Here is a 15387-nt window from a genome sequence, read left to right as displayed (position 1 = left end):
GATAGATATTGAAGAAATAAAAAGTTTCTTATTTTAGAAACTTTATAAATATCAATCTTTTACTTTTTGTAAACCCTAGATATGGTGTCGAGGTACTTTTAGCTAAGTTTTGAGATGAGGATTAGGTGGTATTGAATCACAGATTTAGTTGATGAAGGATGGAGATTGAAAAATTACAAAGTTTCTAATTTTAGAAACTTTATAAAACATTCATCTTTTAGACATAGAAAACCCTAGATGTGGTGTAAAGAAGCTTTTAGCCAAGTTTGTAGAGGAGGATGAGATGGTATTGATTCTTAGATTTAGTTGATAGTGGATATTGAATTAAAAAATAGGAAGTTTCTTATTTTAGAAACTCTAAAACATCCATCTTTTAGACATAAGAGACCCTGGAGATGGTGTCAAAGAGCTTTTAGCCAAGTTTTGGGATGATGATGAGATGGTTTTAAATCTTAGATTTAGTTGATGGAAGATGGAGATTGAAAAAGTAGAAAGTTTCTTGTTTTAGAAACTTTATAAAATATCCATCTTTTAGACATAGGAAATCCTAGAGATGGTGTTAAGGAGCTTTCAGTCAAGTTTTGAGATGAGGATTTGAGGGTATTGGATCTTTGATTTTGTTGATAAAGGATGAAGATTGAAAAAATAGAAAGTTTATATAACATCCATCGTTTAGACATAACTGACCCTAAAGATGGTGTCAATGAGCTTTTAGCCAAATTTTGGATTAATGACGAGCTGGAATTGAATCTTAGATTTAGCTGATGAAGGATGGAGATTGAAAAAATAGAAAGTTTCTTATTTTAGAAACTTTATAAAACATCCATCTTTGAGACATTGGAAATTAGAGAGATGGTGTCAAGGAGCTTTTAGTAAAGTTTTGAGATGAGAATGAGAGGGTACTTGATCTTAGATTTAGTTGCTGAATGACGGAGATTGAAAGAAATAAAAGTTTTCCATTTTAGAAATTATATAAAACATCAAACTTTTATACTTAGTAAACCCTAGAGATGGTGTTAAAGAGCTTTTATCAACATTTTAAGAAGAGTATTAGATGGAATTGAATCTTAGATTTAGTTGATGAAGGATGGAGATTGAAGAAATAGAAAGTTTATTATTTTAGAAACTTTATAAAACACCATCTTTTAGACGTGGGAAATCCTCGAGATAGTTTTAATAAGCTTTTTGCCAAGTTTTGAGATCAGGACGAGAAGGTATTGAATCTTAGATTTAGTTGATAAAGTAAGAAGATTGAAAAAATTGAAAGTTTCTTATTTTAGAAAATTTTCAAAATATCAATTTTTAGCCATAGGAGACCCTAGAGATGGGGTCAAGAAGCTTTTAGCAATGTTTTGAGGTGAGGATGAGATGGTACTGAAACTTAGATTTTGTTGATGAAGGACCACCTTTTATGGTATTGAAACCCTAGAGATGATGTCAACCAACTTGTAGCCACGTTTTGGGTTGAGAATCAGAGGGTATTGAATCTTAGATTTAGCTGATGAAGGATGGAGATTGAAAAAATAGAAAGCTTCTTATTTGAGAAACTTTATAAAACATCCATCTTTTGGACATAAGAAACCCTAGAGATGGTGTGAAGGAGTTTTTTGCCAAGTTTTAAGATTAGGATGAGAGGGTATGGAATCTTAGATTTAGTTGCTGAAGGATAGAGATTGAAGAAATAAAAAGTTTCTTATTTTAGAAACTTTATAAATATTAATCTGTTACTTCTTGTAAACCCTAGAAATAGTGTCGAAGTACTTTTAGCTAAGTATCGAGATGAGGATTAGGTGGTATTGAATCATAGATTTAGTTGATTAAGGATGGAGATTGAAAAATTACAAAGGATTAGAAACTTTATGAAACATCCATCTTTTAGACATAGAAAACCCCAGATGTGGTGTAAAGAAGCTTTTAGCCAAGTTTGTAGAAGAGGATGAGATGGTATTTAATCTTAGATTTAGTTGATAGAGGATATTGAATTAAAAAATAGAAAGTTTCTTATTTTAGAAACTCTAAAACATCCATCTTTTAGACATAAGAGACCTTGGAGATGGTGTCAATGAGCTTTTAGCCAAGTTTTGGATTGATGATGAGATGGTATTGAATCTTAGAATAAGCTGATGAAGGATGGAGATTGAAAAAATAGAAAGTTTCTTATTTTAGAAACTTTATAAAACATCAATCTTTGAGACATTGGAAACTCGAGAGATGGTGTCAAGGAGCTTTTAGCAAAGTTTTGAGATGAGAATGAGAGGGTACTGAATCTTAGATTTAGTTGCTGAATGATGGAGATTGAAAGAAAAAAAAGTTTCCTATTTTGGAAACTTTATAAAACATCAAACTTTTATACTTAATAAACCCTAGAGATGGTGTCAAAGAGCTTTTTGCAACATTTTGAGATGAGGATTAGATGGTATTGAATCTTTGATTTAGTTGATGAAGGATGGAGATTGAAAAAATAGAAAGTTTATTATTTTAGAAACTTTATAAAACATCCATCTTTTTGTCGTGGGAAATCCTCGAGATTGTGTTAATATGCTTTTTGCCAAGTTTTGACATAAGGACAAGTTGGTATTGAATCTTAGATTTAGTTGATAAAGCAAGAAGATTGAAAAAATAGAAAGTTTCTTATTTTAGAAACTTTTCAAAACATCAATTTTTAGCCATAAGAGACCCTAGAGATGGAGTCAACGAGCTTTTAGCCATGTTTTGAGGTGAGGATGAGATGGTATTGAAACTTTGATTTAGTTGATGAAGGCCCACCTTTTATGGTATTGAAACCCTAGAGATGATGTCAACCAACTTGTAGCCACGTTTTGGGTTGAGAATAAGAGGGTATTGAATCTTAGATTTAGCTGATGAAGGATGGAGATTGGAAAAATAGAAAGCTTCTTATTTTACAAACTTTATAAAACATCCTTCTTTTGGACATAAGAAACCCTAGAGACGGTGTCAATGAGTTTTTTGCCAAGTTTTAAGATTAGGATGAGAGGGTATTGAATCTTAGATTTAGTTGCTGAAGGATAGAGATTGAAGAAATAAAAAATTTCTTATTTTAGAAACTTTTTAAATATCAATCTTTTACTTTTTGTAAACCCTAGATATGGTGTCGAAGTACTTTTAGCTAAGTTTCGAGATGAGGATTAGGTGGTATTGAATCATAGATTTTGATGAAGGATGGAGATTGAAAAATTAAAAAGGATTAGACACTTTATAAAACATCCATCTTTTAGACATAGAAAACCCTAGATGTGGTGTAAAGAAGCTTTTAGCCAAGTTTGTAGAAGATGATGAGATGGTATTGAATCTTAGATTTAGTTGATAGAGGATATTGAATTAAAAAATATAAAGTTTCTTATTTTAGAAACTCTAAAACATCCATCTTTTAGACATAAGAAACCCTGCAGATGGTGGTGTCAAAGAGCTTTTAGTCAAGTTTTGGGATGATGATGAGATGGTTTTAAATCTTAGATTTAGCTGATGGAAGATGGAGATTGAAAAAGTAGAAAGTTTCATGTTTTAGAACCTTTATAAAATATCCATCTTTTAGACATAGGAAATCCTAGAGATGTTGTTAAGGAGCTTTCAGTCAAGTTTTGAGATGAGGATGTGATGGTATTGGATCTTGGATTTTGTTGATAAAGGATGGAGATTGAAAAAATAGAAAGTTTATATAACATCAATCGTTTAGACATAGCTGACCCTAGGGATGGTGTCAATGAGTTTTTGCCAAGTTTTGGATTGATGAAGATATGGTATTGAATCTTAGATTTAGCTGATGAAGGATGGAGATTGAAAAAACAGAAAAACTTTATAAAACATCCATCTTTGAGACATTGGAAACTCGAGAGATGGTGTCAAGGAGCTTTTAGCAAAGAAAAAAAAGTTTTCCATTTTACAAACTTTCTAAAACATCAAACTTTTATACTTAGTAAACCCTAGAGATGGTGTCGAAGAGCTTTTAGCAACATTTTGAGCTGAGGATTAGATGGTATTGAATCTTAGATTTAGTTGATAATGGATGGAGATTGAAGAAATAGAAAGTTTATTATTTTAGCAACCTTATAAAACATCCATCTTTTAGACGTGGGAAATCCTCGAGGTAGTGTTAATAAGATTTTGGCCAAGTTTTGAGATCAGGACAAGATGGTATTGAATCTTAGAATTAGTTGATAAAGGAAGAAGATTGAAAAAATAGAAAGTTTCTTATTTTAGAAACTTTTCAAAACATCAATTTTTAGCCATAGGAGACCCTAGAGATGGGGTCAAGGAGCTTTTAGCCATGTTTTGAGGTGAGGATGAGATGGTATTGAAACTTAGATTTAGTTGATGAAGGACCACCTTTTATGGTATTGAAACCCTAGAGATGATGTCAACAAACTTCTAGCCACATTTTGGGTTGAGAATCAGAGGGTATTGAGTCTTAATAGCTGATGAAGGATGGAGATTGAAAAAATAGAAAGCTTCTTATTTTAGAAACATTATAAAACATCCATCTTTTGGACATAAGAAACCCTAAAAATGATGTGAAGGAGTTTTTTGCCAAGTTTTAAGATTATGATGAGAGGGTAATGAATCTTAGATTTAGTTGCTGAAGGATAGAGATTGAAGAAATAAAAAGTTTCTTATTTTAGAAACTTTATAAATATCAATCTTTTACTTTTTGTAAACCCTAGATATGGTGTCGAAGTGCTTTTAGCTAAGTTTTGAGATGAGGATTAGGTGGTATTGAAACATAGATTTAGTTGATGAAGGATGGAGATTGAAAAATTACAAAGTTTCTTATTTTAGAAACATTATAAAACATCCATCTTTTAGACATAGAAAATCCTAGATGTGGTGTAAAGAAGCTTTTAGCCAAGTTTGTAGAAGAGGATGAGATGGTATTGGATCTTAGATTTAGTTGATAGAGGTTATTGAATTAAAAAATAGAAAGTTTCTTATTTTAGAAACTCTAAAATATCCATCTTTTAGACATAAGAGACCCTGGAAATGGTGCCAAAGAGCTTTTAGCCAAGTTTTGGGATGATGATGAGATGGTTTTAAATCTTAGATTTAGTTGATTGAAGATGGATTTTAAAAAAGTAGAAAGTTTCTTGTTTTAGAAACTTTATAAAATATCCATATTTTAGACATAGGAAATCCTAGAGATGGTGTTAAGGTGCTTTCAGTCAAGTTTTGAGATGAGGATTTTTGGGTATTTGATCTTTGATTTTGTTGATAAAGGAAATAGATTGAAAAAATAGAAAGTTTATATAACATCCATAGTTTAGACATAGCTGACCCTAGAGATGGTGTCAATGAGCTTTTAGCCAAGTTTTGGATTGATGACGAGATGGAATTGAATCTTAGATTTAGCTGATGAATGATGGAGATTGAAAAAATAGAAAGTTTCTTATTTTAGAAACTTTATAAAACATCCATCTTTGAGACATTGGAAACTCGAGAGATAGTGTCAAGGAGCTTTTAGTAAAGTTTTGAGATGAGAATGAGAGGGTACTTGATCTTAGATTTAGTTGCTGAATGACGGAGATTGAAAGAAATAAAAGTTTCCCATTTTAGAAACTTTATAAAACATCAAACTTTTATACTTAGTAAACCCTAGAGATAGTGTCAAAGAGCTTTTAGCAACATTTTGAGAAAAAGTATTGAATAGAATTGAATCTTATATTTAGATGATGAAGGATGGAGATTGAAGAAATAGAAAGTTTATTATTTTAGAAACTTTATAAAACATCCATATTTTAGACTTGGGAAATCCTCGAGATAGTGTTAATAAGCTTTTTGCCAAGTTTTGAGATCAGGACGAGAAGGTATTGAATCTTAGATTTAGTTGATAAAGTAAGAAGATTGAAAAAATTGAAAGTTTCTTATTTTAGAAACTTTTCAAAACATCAATTTTTAGCCATATAAGACCCTAGAGATGGGGTCAAGAAGCTTTTAGCCATGTTTTGAGGTGAGGATAAGATGGTATTGAAACTTAGATTTAGTTGATGAAGGACCACCTTTTATGGTATTGAAACCCTAGAGATGATGTCAACCAACTTGTAGCCACGTTTTGGGTTGAGAATCAGAGGATATTGAATCTTAGATTTAGCTGATGAAGGATGGAGATTGAAAAAATAGAAAGCTTCTTATTTTAGAAACTTTACAAAACATCATCTTTTGGACATAAGAAACCCTAGAGATGGTGTCAAGGGGTTTTTTGCCAAGTTTTAAGATTAGGATGAGAGGGTATTGAATCTTAGATTTAGTTGCTGAAGGATAGAGATTGAAGAAATAAAAAGTTTCTTATTTTAGAAACTTTATAAATATCAATCTTTTACTTCTTGTAAACCCTAGAAATGGTGTCGAAGTACTTTTAGCTAAGTTTCGAGATGAGGATTAGGTGGTATTGAATCATAGATTTAGTTGATGAAGGATGGAGATTGAAAAATTACAAAGGATTAGAAACTTTATGAAACATCCATCTTTTAGACATAGAAAACCCTAGTTGTGGTGTAAAGAAGCTTTTAGCCAAGTTTGTAGGAGAGGATGAGATGGTATTGAATCTTAGATTTAGTAGATAGAGGATATTGAATTAAAAAATAGAAAGTTTCTTATTTTAGAAACTCTAAAACATCCATCTTTTAGACATAAGAGACCTTGGAGACGGTGTCCAAGAGCTTTTAGGCACATTTTGGGATGACGATGAGATGGTTTTAAATCTTAGATTTAGTTGATGGAAGATGGAGATTTAAAAAGTAGAAAGTTTCTTGTTTTAGAAACTTTATAAAATATCCATCTTTTAGACATAGGAAATCCTAGAGATGGTGTTAAGGAGGTTTCAGTGAAGTTTTGAGATGAGGATGTGATGGTATTAGATCTTCGATTTTGTTGATAAAAGATGGAGATTGAAAAAATAGAAAGTTTATATAACACCCATCGTTTAGACATAGCTGACCCTAGAGATGGTATCAATGAGCTTTTAGCCAAGTTTTGGATTGATGATGAGATTGTATTGAATCTTAGAATTAGCTGATGAAGGATGGAGATTGAAAAAATAGAAAGTTTCTTATTTTAGAAACTTTATAAAACATCCATCTTTGAGACATTGGAAACTCGAGAGATGGTGTCAAGGAGCTTTTAGCAAAGTTTTGAGATGAGAATGAGTGGGTACTAAATCTTAGATTTAGTTGTTGAATGATGGAGATTGAAAGAAAAAAAGTTTCCTATTTTAGAAACTTTATAAAACATCAAACTTTTATACTTAGTAAACCCTAGAGATGGTGTCAAAGAGCTTTTTGCAACATTTTGAGATGAGGATTAGATGGTATTGAATCTTTGATTTAGTTGATGAAGGATGGAGATTAAAGAAATAGAAAGTTTATTATTTTAGAAACTTTATAAAACATCCATCTTTTAGATGTGAGAAATCCTCGACATAGTGTTAATATGGTTTTTGCCAAGTTTTGAGATCAGGACGAGATGGTATTGAGTCTTAGATTTAGTTGATAAAGTAAGAAGATTGAAAAAATAGAAAGTTTCTTATTTTAGAAACTTTTCAAAACATCAATTTTTAGCCATAGGAGACCCTAGAGATGGGGTCAAGGAGCTTTTAGCCATGTTTTGAGGTGAGGATGAGATGGTATTGAAACTTTGATTTAGTTGATGGAGGACCACCTTTTATGGTATTGAAACCCTAGAGATGATGTCAACCAACTTGTAGCCACGTTTTGGGTTGAGAATCAGAGGGTATTGAATCTTAGAGTTAGCTGATGAAGGATGGAGATTGAAAAAATTGAAAGCTTCTTATTTTACAAACTTTATAAAACATCCTTCTTTTGGACATACGAAACCCTAGAGACGGTGTCAAGGAGTTTTTTGCCAAGTTTTAAGATTAGGATGAGAGCGTATTGAATCTTAGATTTAGTTGCTGAAGGATAGAGATTGAAGAAATAAAAAGTTTCTTATTCTAGAAACTTTATAAATATCAATCTTTTACTTTTTGTAAACCCTAGATATGGTGTCGAAGTACTTTTAGCTAAGTTTCCAGATGAGGATTAGGTGGGATTGAATCATAGATTTTGATGAAGGATGGAGATTGAAAAATTACAAAGGATTAGACACTTTATAAAACATCCATCTTTTAGACATAGAAAACCCTAGATGTGGTGTAAAGAAGCTTTTAGCCAAGTTTGTAGAAGAGGATGAGATGGTATTGAATCTTAGATTTAGTTGATAGAGGATATTGAATTAAAAAATATAAAGTTTCTTATTTTAGAAATTCTAAAACATCCATCTTTTAGATATAAGAAACCCTGGAGATGGTGTCAAAGAGCTTTTAGCCAAGTTTTGGGATGATGATGAGATGGTTTTAAATCTTAGATTTTGTTGATGGAAGATGGAGATTGAAAAAGTAGAAAGTTTCATGTTTTAGAAACTTTAGAAAATATCCATCTTTTAGATATAGGAAATCCTAAAGATGTTGTTAAGGAGCTTTCAGTCAAGTTTTGAGATGAGGATGTGATGGTATTGGATCTTGGATTTTGTTGATAAAGGATGGAGATTGAAAAAATAGAAAGTTTATATAACATCAATCGTTTAGACATAGCTGACCCTAGAGATGGTGTCAATGAGTTTTTGCCAAGTTTTGGATTGATGATGATATGGTATTGAATCTTAGAATTAGCTGATGAAGGATGGAGATTGAAAAAACAGAAAAACTTTATAAAACATCCATCTTTGAGACATTGGAAACTCGAGAGATGGTGTCAAGGAGCTTTTAGCAAAGTTTTGAGATGAGAATGAGAGGGTACTGAATCTTAGATTTAGTTGCTGAATGATGGAGATTGAATGAAAAAAAAGTTTTTCATTTTACAAACTTTCTAAAACATCAAACTTTATACTTAGTAAACCCTAGAGTTGGTGTCAAAGAGCTTTTAGCAACATTTTGAGCTGAGGATTAGATGGTATTGAATCTTAGATTTAGTTGATAAAGGATGAAGATTGAAGAAATAGAAAGTTTATTATTTTAGCAACCTTATAAAACATCCATCTTTTAGACGTGGGAAATCCTCGAGATAGTGTTAATAAGATTTTTGCCAAGTTTTGAGATCAGGACGAGATGGTATTGAATCTTAGAATTAGTTGATAAAGGAAGAAGATTGAAAAAATAGAAAGTTTCTTATTTTTGAAACTTTTCAAAACATCAATTTTTAGCGATAGGAGACCCTAGAGATGGGGTCAAGGAGCTTTTAGCCAAGTTTTGAGGTGAGGATAAGATGGTATTGAAACTTAGATTTAGTTGATGAAGGACCACCTTTTATGGTATTGAAATCCTAGAGATGATGTCAACCAACTTCTAGCCATGTTTTGGGTTGAGAATCAGAGGGTATTGAATCTTAGATTTAGCTGATGAAGGATGGAGATTGAAAAAATAGAAAGCTTCTTATTTTAGAAACGTTATAAAACATCCATCTTTTGGACATAAGAAACCCTAAAAATGATGTGAAGGAGTTTTTTGCCAAGTTTTAAGATTAGGATGAGACGGTATTGAATCTTAGATTTAGTTGTTGAAGGATAGAGATTGAAGAAATAAAAAGTTTCTTATTTTAGAAACTTTATAAATATCAATCTTTTACTTTTTGTAAACCCTAGATATGGTGTCGAAGTGCTTTTAGCTAAGTTTTGAGATGAGGATTAGGTGGTATTGAATCATAGATTTAGTTGATGAATGATGGAGATTGAAAAATTACAAAGTTTCTTATTTTAGAAAGTTTATAAAGCATCCATCTTTTAGACATAGAAAACCCTAGATGTGGTGTAAAGAAGCTTTTTGCCAAGTTTGTAGAAGAGGATGAGATGGTATTGAATCTTAGATTTTTTTTTTTTGGTTGGTAAGCTGGGGTTTGGCAGACCCCGACCAGATATATTAATAACAAAGGAAAGGATTACAAAGGAGGGCCACAAGGGCGACAAAGGCAAATAGCCAAAAAGAAAATAAAAGTGGAGTGCTGAAAAATGCCACAAGGCGGGCTACAGATAGCACCACAACACCAACAACTAAACACAACACTTGTCTTCAACACGTAGCTTAGGGACATTAAGCTAATCTGATGAGGGGTGTGGAGGAATAACCACTCCCTCCCAACAGTACTCTGCAAGCGGCTTAAAGCAAGGCACATCTTTGTCTTCGTCACAAGATTGGGACAACTACACTCTAGAATAAACCATCCCATCATAATCAAGGGACACGATGTTGTGAAGATCTGAAGGAATAGAAACTGACTGAATATCTTCACCTTTGAGAGAGCAATTTGGTTTTGAGAGGTAATCAGCTGCTTGGTTAGCCTCTCTCCAAATATGTGAGATTTTCCAGCTTTTGAACTTATTAAGCAGGTTCATAATCTTCTCAAAAGTAGGGATCTTCTTCCAAGAACAAGTCCACATCTTCTCTATAATTTTCACAGTCATCATCGAATCTGATTTAACCCAGATGTGCTGAATATTCTTTCTGTGAGCAAGCTCTAAGCCATGGAGGACTGCTTCCATTTCTAAACCATGAATCTCTTCCACAGGTTTATCAACAGAGAACATGGCTATGATATTCCTCTTTCCATCTCTTAGAATCCTCCCAATCCCCGCACCTTCGGAGTTGAGGGCTCCATCAGTATTTAATTTGACCATTTCCCCCATCGGCATAACCCAAGAGCAGAACTTACTATCATTTTTCCTATAGAAGTAGGGAAAGTTCCAATTTTTTGACACTTCCTCAATTTTGCTGGACCGAATATCCTCAAGGTTAAGGAATATGACTCGATCTCTAATGGCATTTAGAGCAGCAGCAAGGATTCTTTGTTTATGAACCTCTTTGTTTTCAAAAATGCGAGTATTCCTCTCCAGCCAAATCATATAAACAGCAGTGTTAAAGGCTATTCTCATTGCTATAGCTGTCTGCCCTCTTCCTCTGAAATTCCTCCTAATCCACTCTTCCTCTTTCGCTAAAGTTCGGAACAGGTTCCTCCTATGAGTAAATCTCCATAAAATCGATTTCCAAATCCAAGATGAGAAGGAGCATTTGAAGAATAAATGGTCAATAGTTTCAGGGTTCACCTTACAAAGAGGGCATCTTGTTTCTCTGGAAGGGTTCAAAAACATAATTCTATCCCTTGTGCTCAGTTTATAGGTAAGAGCTTGCCAGGTAACCAAGCTCTGTCTAGGAACACTACCCTTAAACCAAACCGAAGATGTCCATTCCAAAACAGGATGCTTCTTTCTCACTTGATTCCAAGCGCTCTTTATGCTAAAAGCACCATCAGGAGCAGGTTTCCAAACGGCATAGTCGTAAGGATTCTGGGAAAACAGGCCAGAGTTTATTACAGTCTTAAGCTCTTGGAATTGAGGTTGGGTCAGAATTTTATCCCAAGTCCCATATATTCGGAATTCTTTAACAGATCCTTCCTTTGGGAGGTTAAAAATCCTACCTTCTGATGAATTGAGAATCCCATCTGGGTGCCACGGATGCTTCCAAAAATCAATAGAAGACCCCTCCCCCACCACGTAACAAATGAAATTTTTAGCACTTTGCCTCTGCTGAAGGATGCTCCTAGCTCCCCAGGAAGGAGATGAAGGCATGGGGATGGACCAGAAACATCTCCCTCTTATATATTTTTCTTTGAACCAACGGACCCAAGGGGTGTTACAATCTTGCACTATTCTCCAAAGGATTTTAACTGGCAGGATTCGTTCACATCTTTCAGCCTTCTTAACCCGACCCCTCCTACTTCCACTGGTTGAATCTTAGATTTAGTTGATAGAGGATATTGAATTAAAAAATAGAAACTTTCTTATTTTAGAAACTCTAAAACATCCATCTTTTAGACATAAGAGACCTTGGAGATGGTGTCCAAGAGCTTTTAGCTAAGTTTTGGGATGATGATGAGATGGTTTTAAATCTTAGATTTAGTTGATGGAAGATGGAGATTGAAAAAGTAAAAAAGTTTCTTGTTTTAGAAACTTTATAAAATATCCATCTTTTAGACATAGGAAATCCTAGAGATGGTGTTAAGGAGCTTTCAGCCAAGTTTTGAGATGAGGATGTGATCGTATTGGATCTTGGATTTTGTTGATAAATGATGGAGATTGAAAAAATAGAAAGTTTATATAACATCCATTGTTTAGACATAGCTGACCCTAGAGATGGTGTCAATGAGCTTTTAGCCAAGTTTTGGATTGATGATGAGATGGTATTGAATCTTAGATTTAGCTGATGAAGGATGGAGATTGAAAAAATAGAAAGTTTCTTATTTTAGAAACTTTATAAAACATCAATCTTTGAGACATTGGAAACTCGAGAGATGGTTTGAAGGAGCTTTTACCAAAGTTTTGAGATGAGAATGAGAGGGTACTGAATCTTAGATTTAGTTGCTGAATGATGGAGATTGAAAGAAAAAAAAGTTTCTTATTTTAGAAAGTTTATAAAACATCAAACTTTTATACTTAGTAAACCCTAGATATGGTGTCAAAGAGCTTTTAGCAACATTTTGAGCTGAGGATTAGATGGTATTGAATCTTTGATTTAGTTGATGAAGGATGGCGATTGAAGAAATAGAAAGTTTATTGTTTAAGAAACTTTATAAAACATCCATCTTTTAGATCTGGGAAATCCTCGAGATAGTGTTAATAAGCTTTTTGCCAAGTTTTGAGATCAGGACGAGATGGTATTGAATCTTAGATTTAGTTGATAAAGTAAGAAGGTTGAAAAAATAGAAAGTTTCTTATTTTAGAAACTTTTCAAAACATCAATTTTTGGCCATAGGAGACCCTAGAGATGGGGTCAAGGAGCTTTTAGCTATGTTTTGAGGTGAGGATGAGATGGTATTGAAACTTAGATTTAGTTGATGAAGGACCACCTTTGTTGGTATTGAAACCCTAGAGATGATGTCAACCAACTTTTAGCCACATTTTGGGTTGAGAATCAGAGGGTATTGAATCTTAGATTTGGCTGATGAAGGATGGAGATTGAAAAAATAGAAAGCTTCTTATTTTAGAAACTTTATAAAACATCAATCTTTTGGACATAAGAAACCCTAGAGATGGTGTCAAGGAGTTTTTTGCCGAGTTTTAAGATTAAGAGGAGAGGGTATTGAATCTTAGATTTAGTTATTGAAGGACAGAGATTGAAGAAATAAAATGTTTCTTATTTTGGAAACTTTATAAATATCAATCTTTTACTTTTTGTAAACCCTAGATATGGTGGCGAAGTGCTTTTAGTTAAGTTTTGAGATGAGGATTAGGTGATTTTGAATCATAGATTTAGTTGATGAAGGATGGAGATTGAAAAATTACAAAGTTTCTTATTTTAGAAACTTTATAAAACATCCATCTTTTAAACATAGAAAAGCCTAGATGTGGTGTAAAGCAGATTTTAGCCAAGTTTGTAGAAGAGGATGAGATTGTATTGAATCTTTGATTTTGTTGATATAGGATATTGAATTAAAAAATAGAAAGTTTCTAATTTTAGAAACTCTAAAACATCCATCTTTCAGACATAAGAGACCCTGGAGATGGTGTCCAAGAGCTTTTAGCCAAGTTTTGGGATGATGATGAGATGGTTTTAAATCTTAGATTTAGTTGATGGAAGATGGAGATTGAAAAAGTAGAAAGTTTCTTGTTTTAGAAACTTTATAAAATATCCATCTTTTAGACATAGGAAATCCTAGAGATGGTGTTAAGGAGCTTTCAGTCAAGTTTTGAGATGAGGATGTGATGGTATTGGATCTTGGATTTTGTTGTAAAGGATGGAGATTGAAAAAATACAAAGTTTATATAACATCCATCGTTTAGACATAGCTGACCCTAGAGATGGTGTCAATAAGCTTTTAGCAAAGTTTTGGATTGATCATGAGATGGTATTGAATCTTAGATTTAGCTGATGAAGGATGGAGATTGAAAAAATAGAAAGTTTATTATTTTAGAAACTTTATTAAACATCCATCTTTTAGACGTGGGAAATCCTCGAGACAGTGTTTATAAGCTTTTTGCCAAGTTTTGAGATTAGGACGAGATGATATTGAATCTTAGATTTAGTTGATAAAGTAAGAATTTTGAAAAAACAGAAAGTTTTTTAGTTCCTAAACTTTTCAAAACATCAATTTTTAGCCATAGCAGACCTTACAGCCATGAAGGAGCTTTTTGCCATGTTTTGAGGTGAGTATCAGATGGTATTGAATCTTAGATTTAGTTGATGGAGGATATTGAATTAAAAAATAGAAACTTTCTTATTTTAGAAACTCTAAAACCTCCATCTTTTAGACATAAGAGACCTTGGAGATGGTGTCCAAGAGCTTTTAGCCAAGTTTTGGGATGATGATGAGATGGTTTTAAATCTTAGATTTAGTTGATGGAAGATGGAGATTGAAAAAGTAGAAAGTTTCTTGTTTTAGAAACTTTATAAAATATCCATCTTTTAGACATAGGAAATCCTCGAGATGGTGTTAAGGAGCTTTCAATCAAGTTTTGAGATGAGGATGTGATCGTATTGGATCTTGGATTTTGTAGATAAATGATGGAGATTGAAAAAATAGAAAGTTTATATAACATTCATCGTTTAGACATAGCTGACCCTAGAGATGGTGTCAATGAGCTTTTAGCGAAGTTTTGGATTGATGATGAGATGGTATTGAATCTTAGATTTAGCTGATGAAGGATGGAGATTGAAAAAATAGAAAGATTCTTATTTTAGAAACTTTATAAAACATCCATCTTTGAGACATTGGAAACTCGAGAGATTGTTTCAAGGAGCTTTTACCAATGTTTTGAGATGAGAATGAGAGGGTACTGAATCTTAGATTTAGTTGCTGAATGATGGAGATTGAAAGAAAAAAAGTTTCTTATTTTAGAAAGTTTATAAAACATTAAACATTTATACTTAGTAAACCCTAGAAATGGTGTCAAAGAGCTTTTAGCAACATTTTGGGATGAGGATTAGATGGCAATAATCTTAGATTTAGTTGATTGAGGATGGAGATTGAAGAAATATAAAGTTTATTATTTTAAAAACTTTATACAACATCCATCTTTTAGACGTGGGAAATCCTCCAGATAGTGTTAATAAGCTTTTTGCCTAGTTCTGAGATCAGGACGAGATGGTATTGAATCTTAGATTTTGTTGATAAAGTAAGAAGATCGAAAAAATAGAAAGTTTCTTATTTTAGAAACTTTTCAAAACATCAATTTTTAGCCATAGGAGACCGTAGAGATGGGGTCAAGGAGCCATGTTTTGAGGTGACGATGAGATGGTATTGAAACATAGATTTAGTTGATGAAGGACCACCTTTTATGGTATTGAAACCCTAGAGATGATGTCAACCAACTTCTAGCCACGTTTTGGGTTGAGAATCA

General features: G+C 32.9%; 1 protein-coding gene across 1 annotated transcript; it reads right to left on the bottom strand.

Moving 5' to 3' along the window:
- Positions 1-10197: 10197 nt before the first annotated feature.
- LOC143861430 (uncharacterized) lies at positions 10198-11619 on the bottom strand. Its single transcript, XM_077372357.1, has one exon. The coding sequence runs from the start codon at positions 11617-11619 to the stop codon at positions 10198-10200; it is 1422 nt and encodes a 473-aa protein (XP_077228472.1).
- Positions 11620-15387: the final 3768 nt, after the last annotated feature.

Source organism: Tasmannia lanceolata, unplaced genomic scaffold (genome assembly GCF_043159265.1).
Source record: "Tasmannia lanceolata isolate RefF3 unplaced genomic scaffold, GAP_Taslan_0.1 ptg000037l, whole genome shotgun sequence".
Taxonomy (NCBI): domain Eukaryota; kingdom Viridiplantae; phylum Streptophyta; class Magnoliopsida; order Canellales; family Winteraceae; genus Tasmannia; species Tasmannia lanceolata.
The sequence above is the reverse complement of the archived record's forward strand: the minus strand, read 5'-3'. Positions and strand labels throughout refer to the sequence as shown.

Bases quoted from the DNA above. Each gene is read 5' to 3' on its own strand.
- LOC143861430 (XM_077372357.1), bottom strand. From the start codon at position 11,619: ATGCCTTCATCTCCTTCCTGGGGAGCTAGGAGCATCCTTCAGCAGAGG.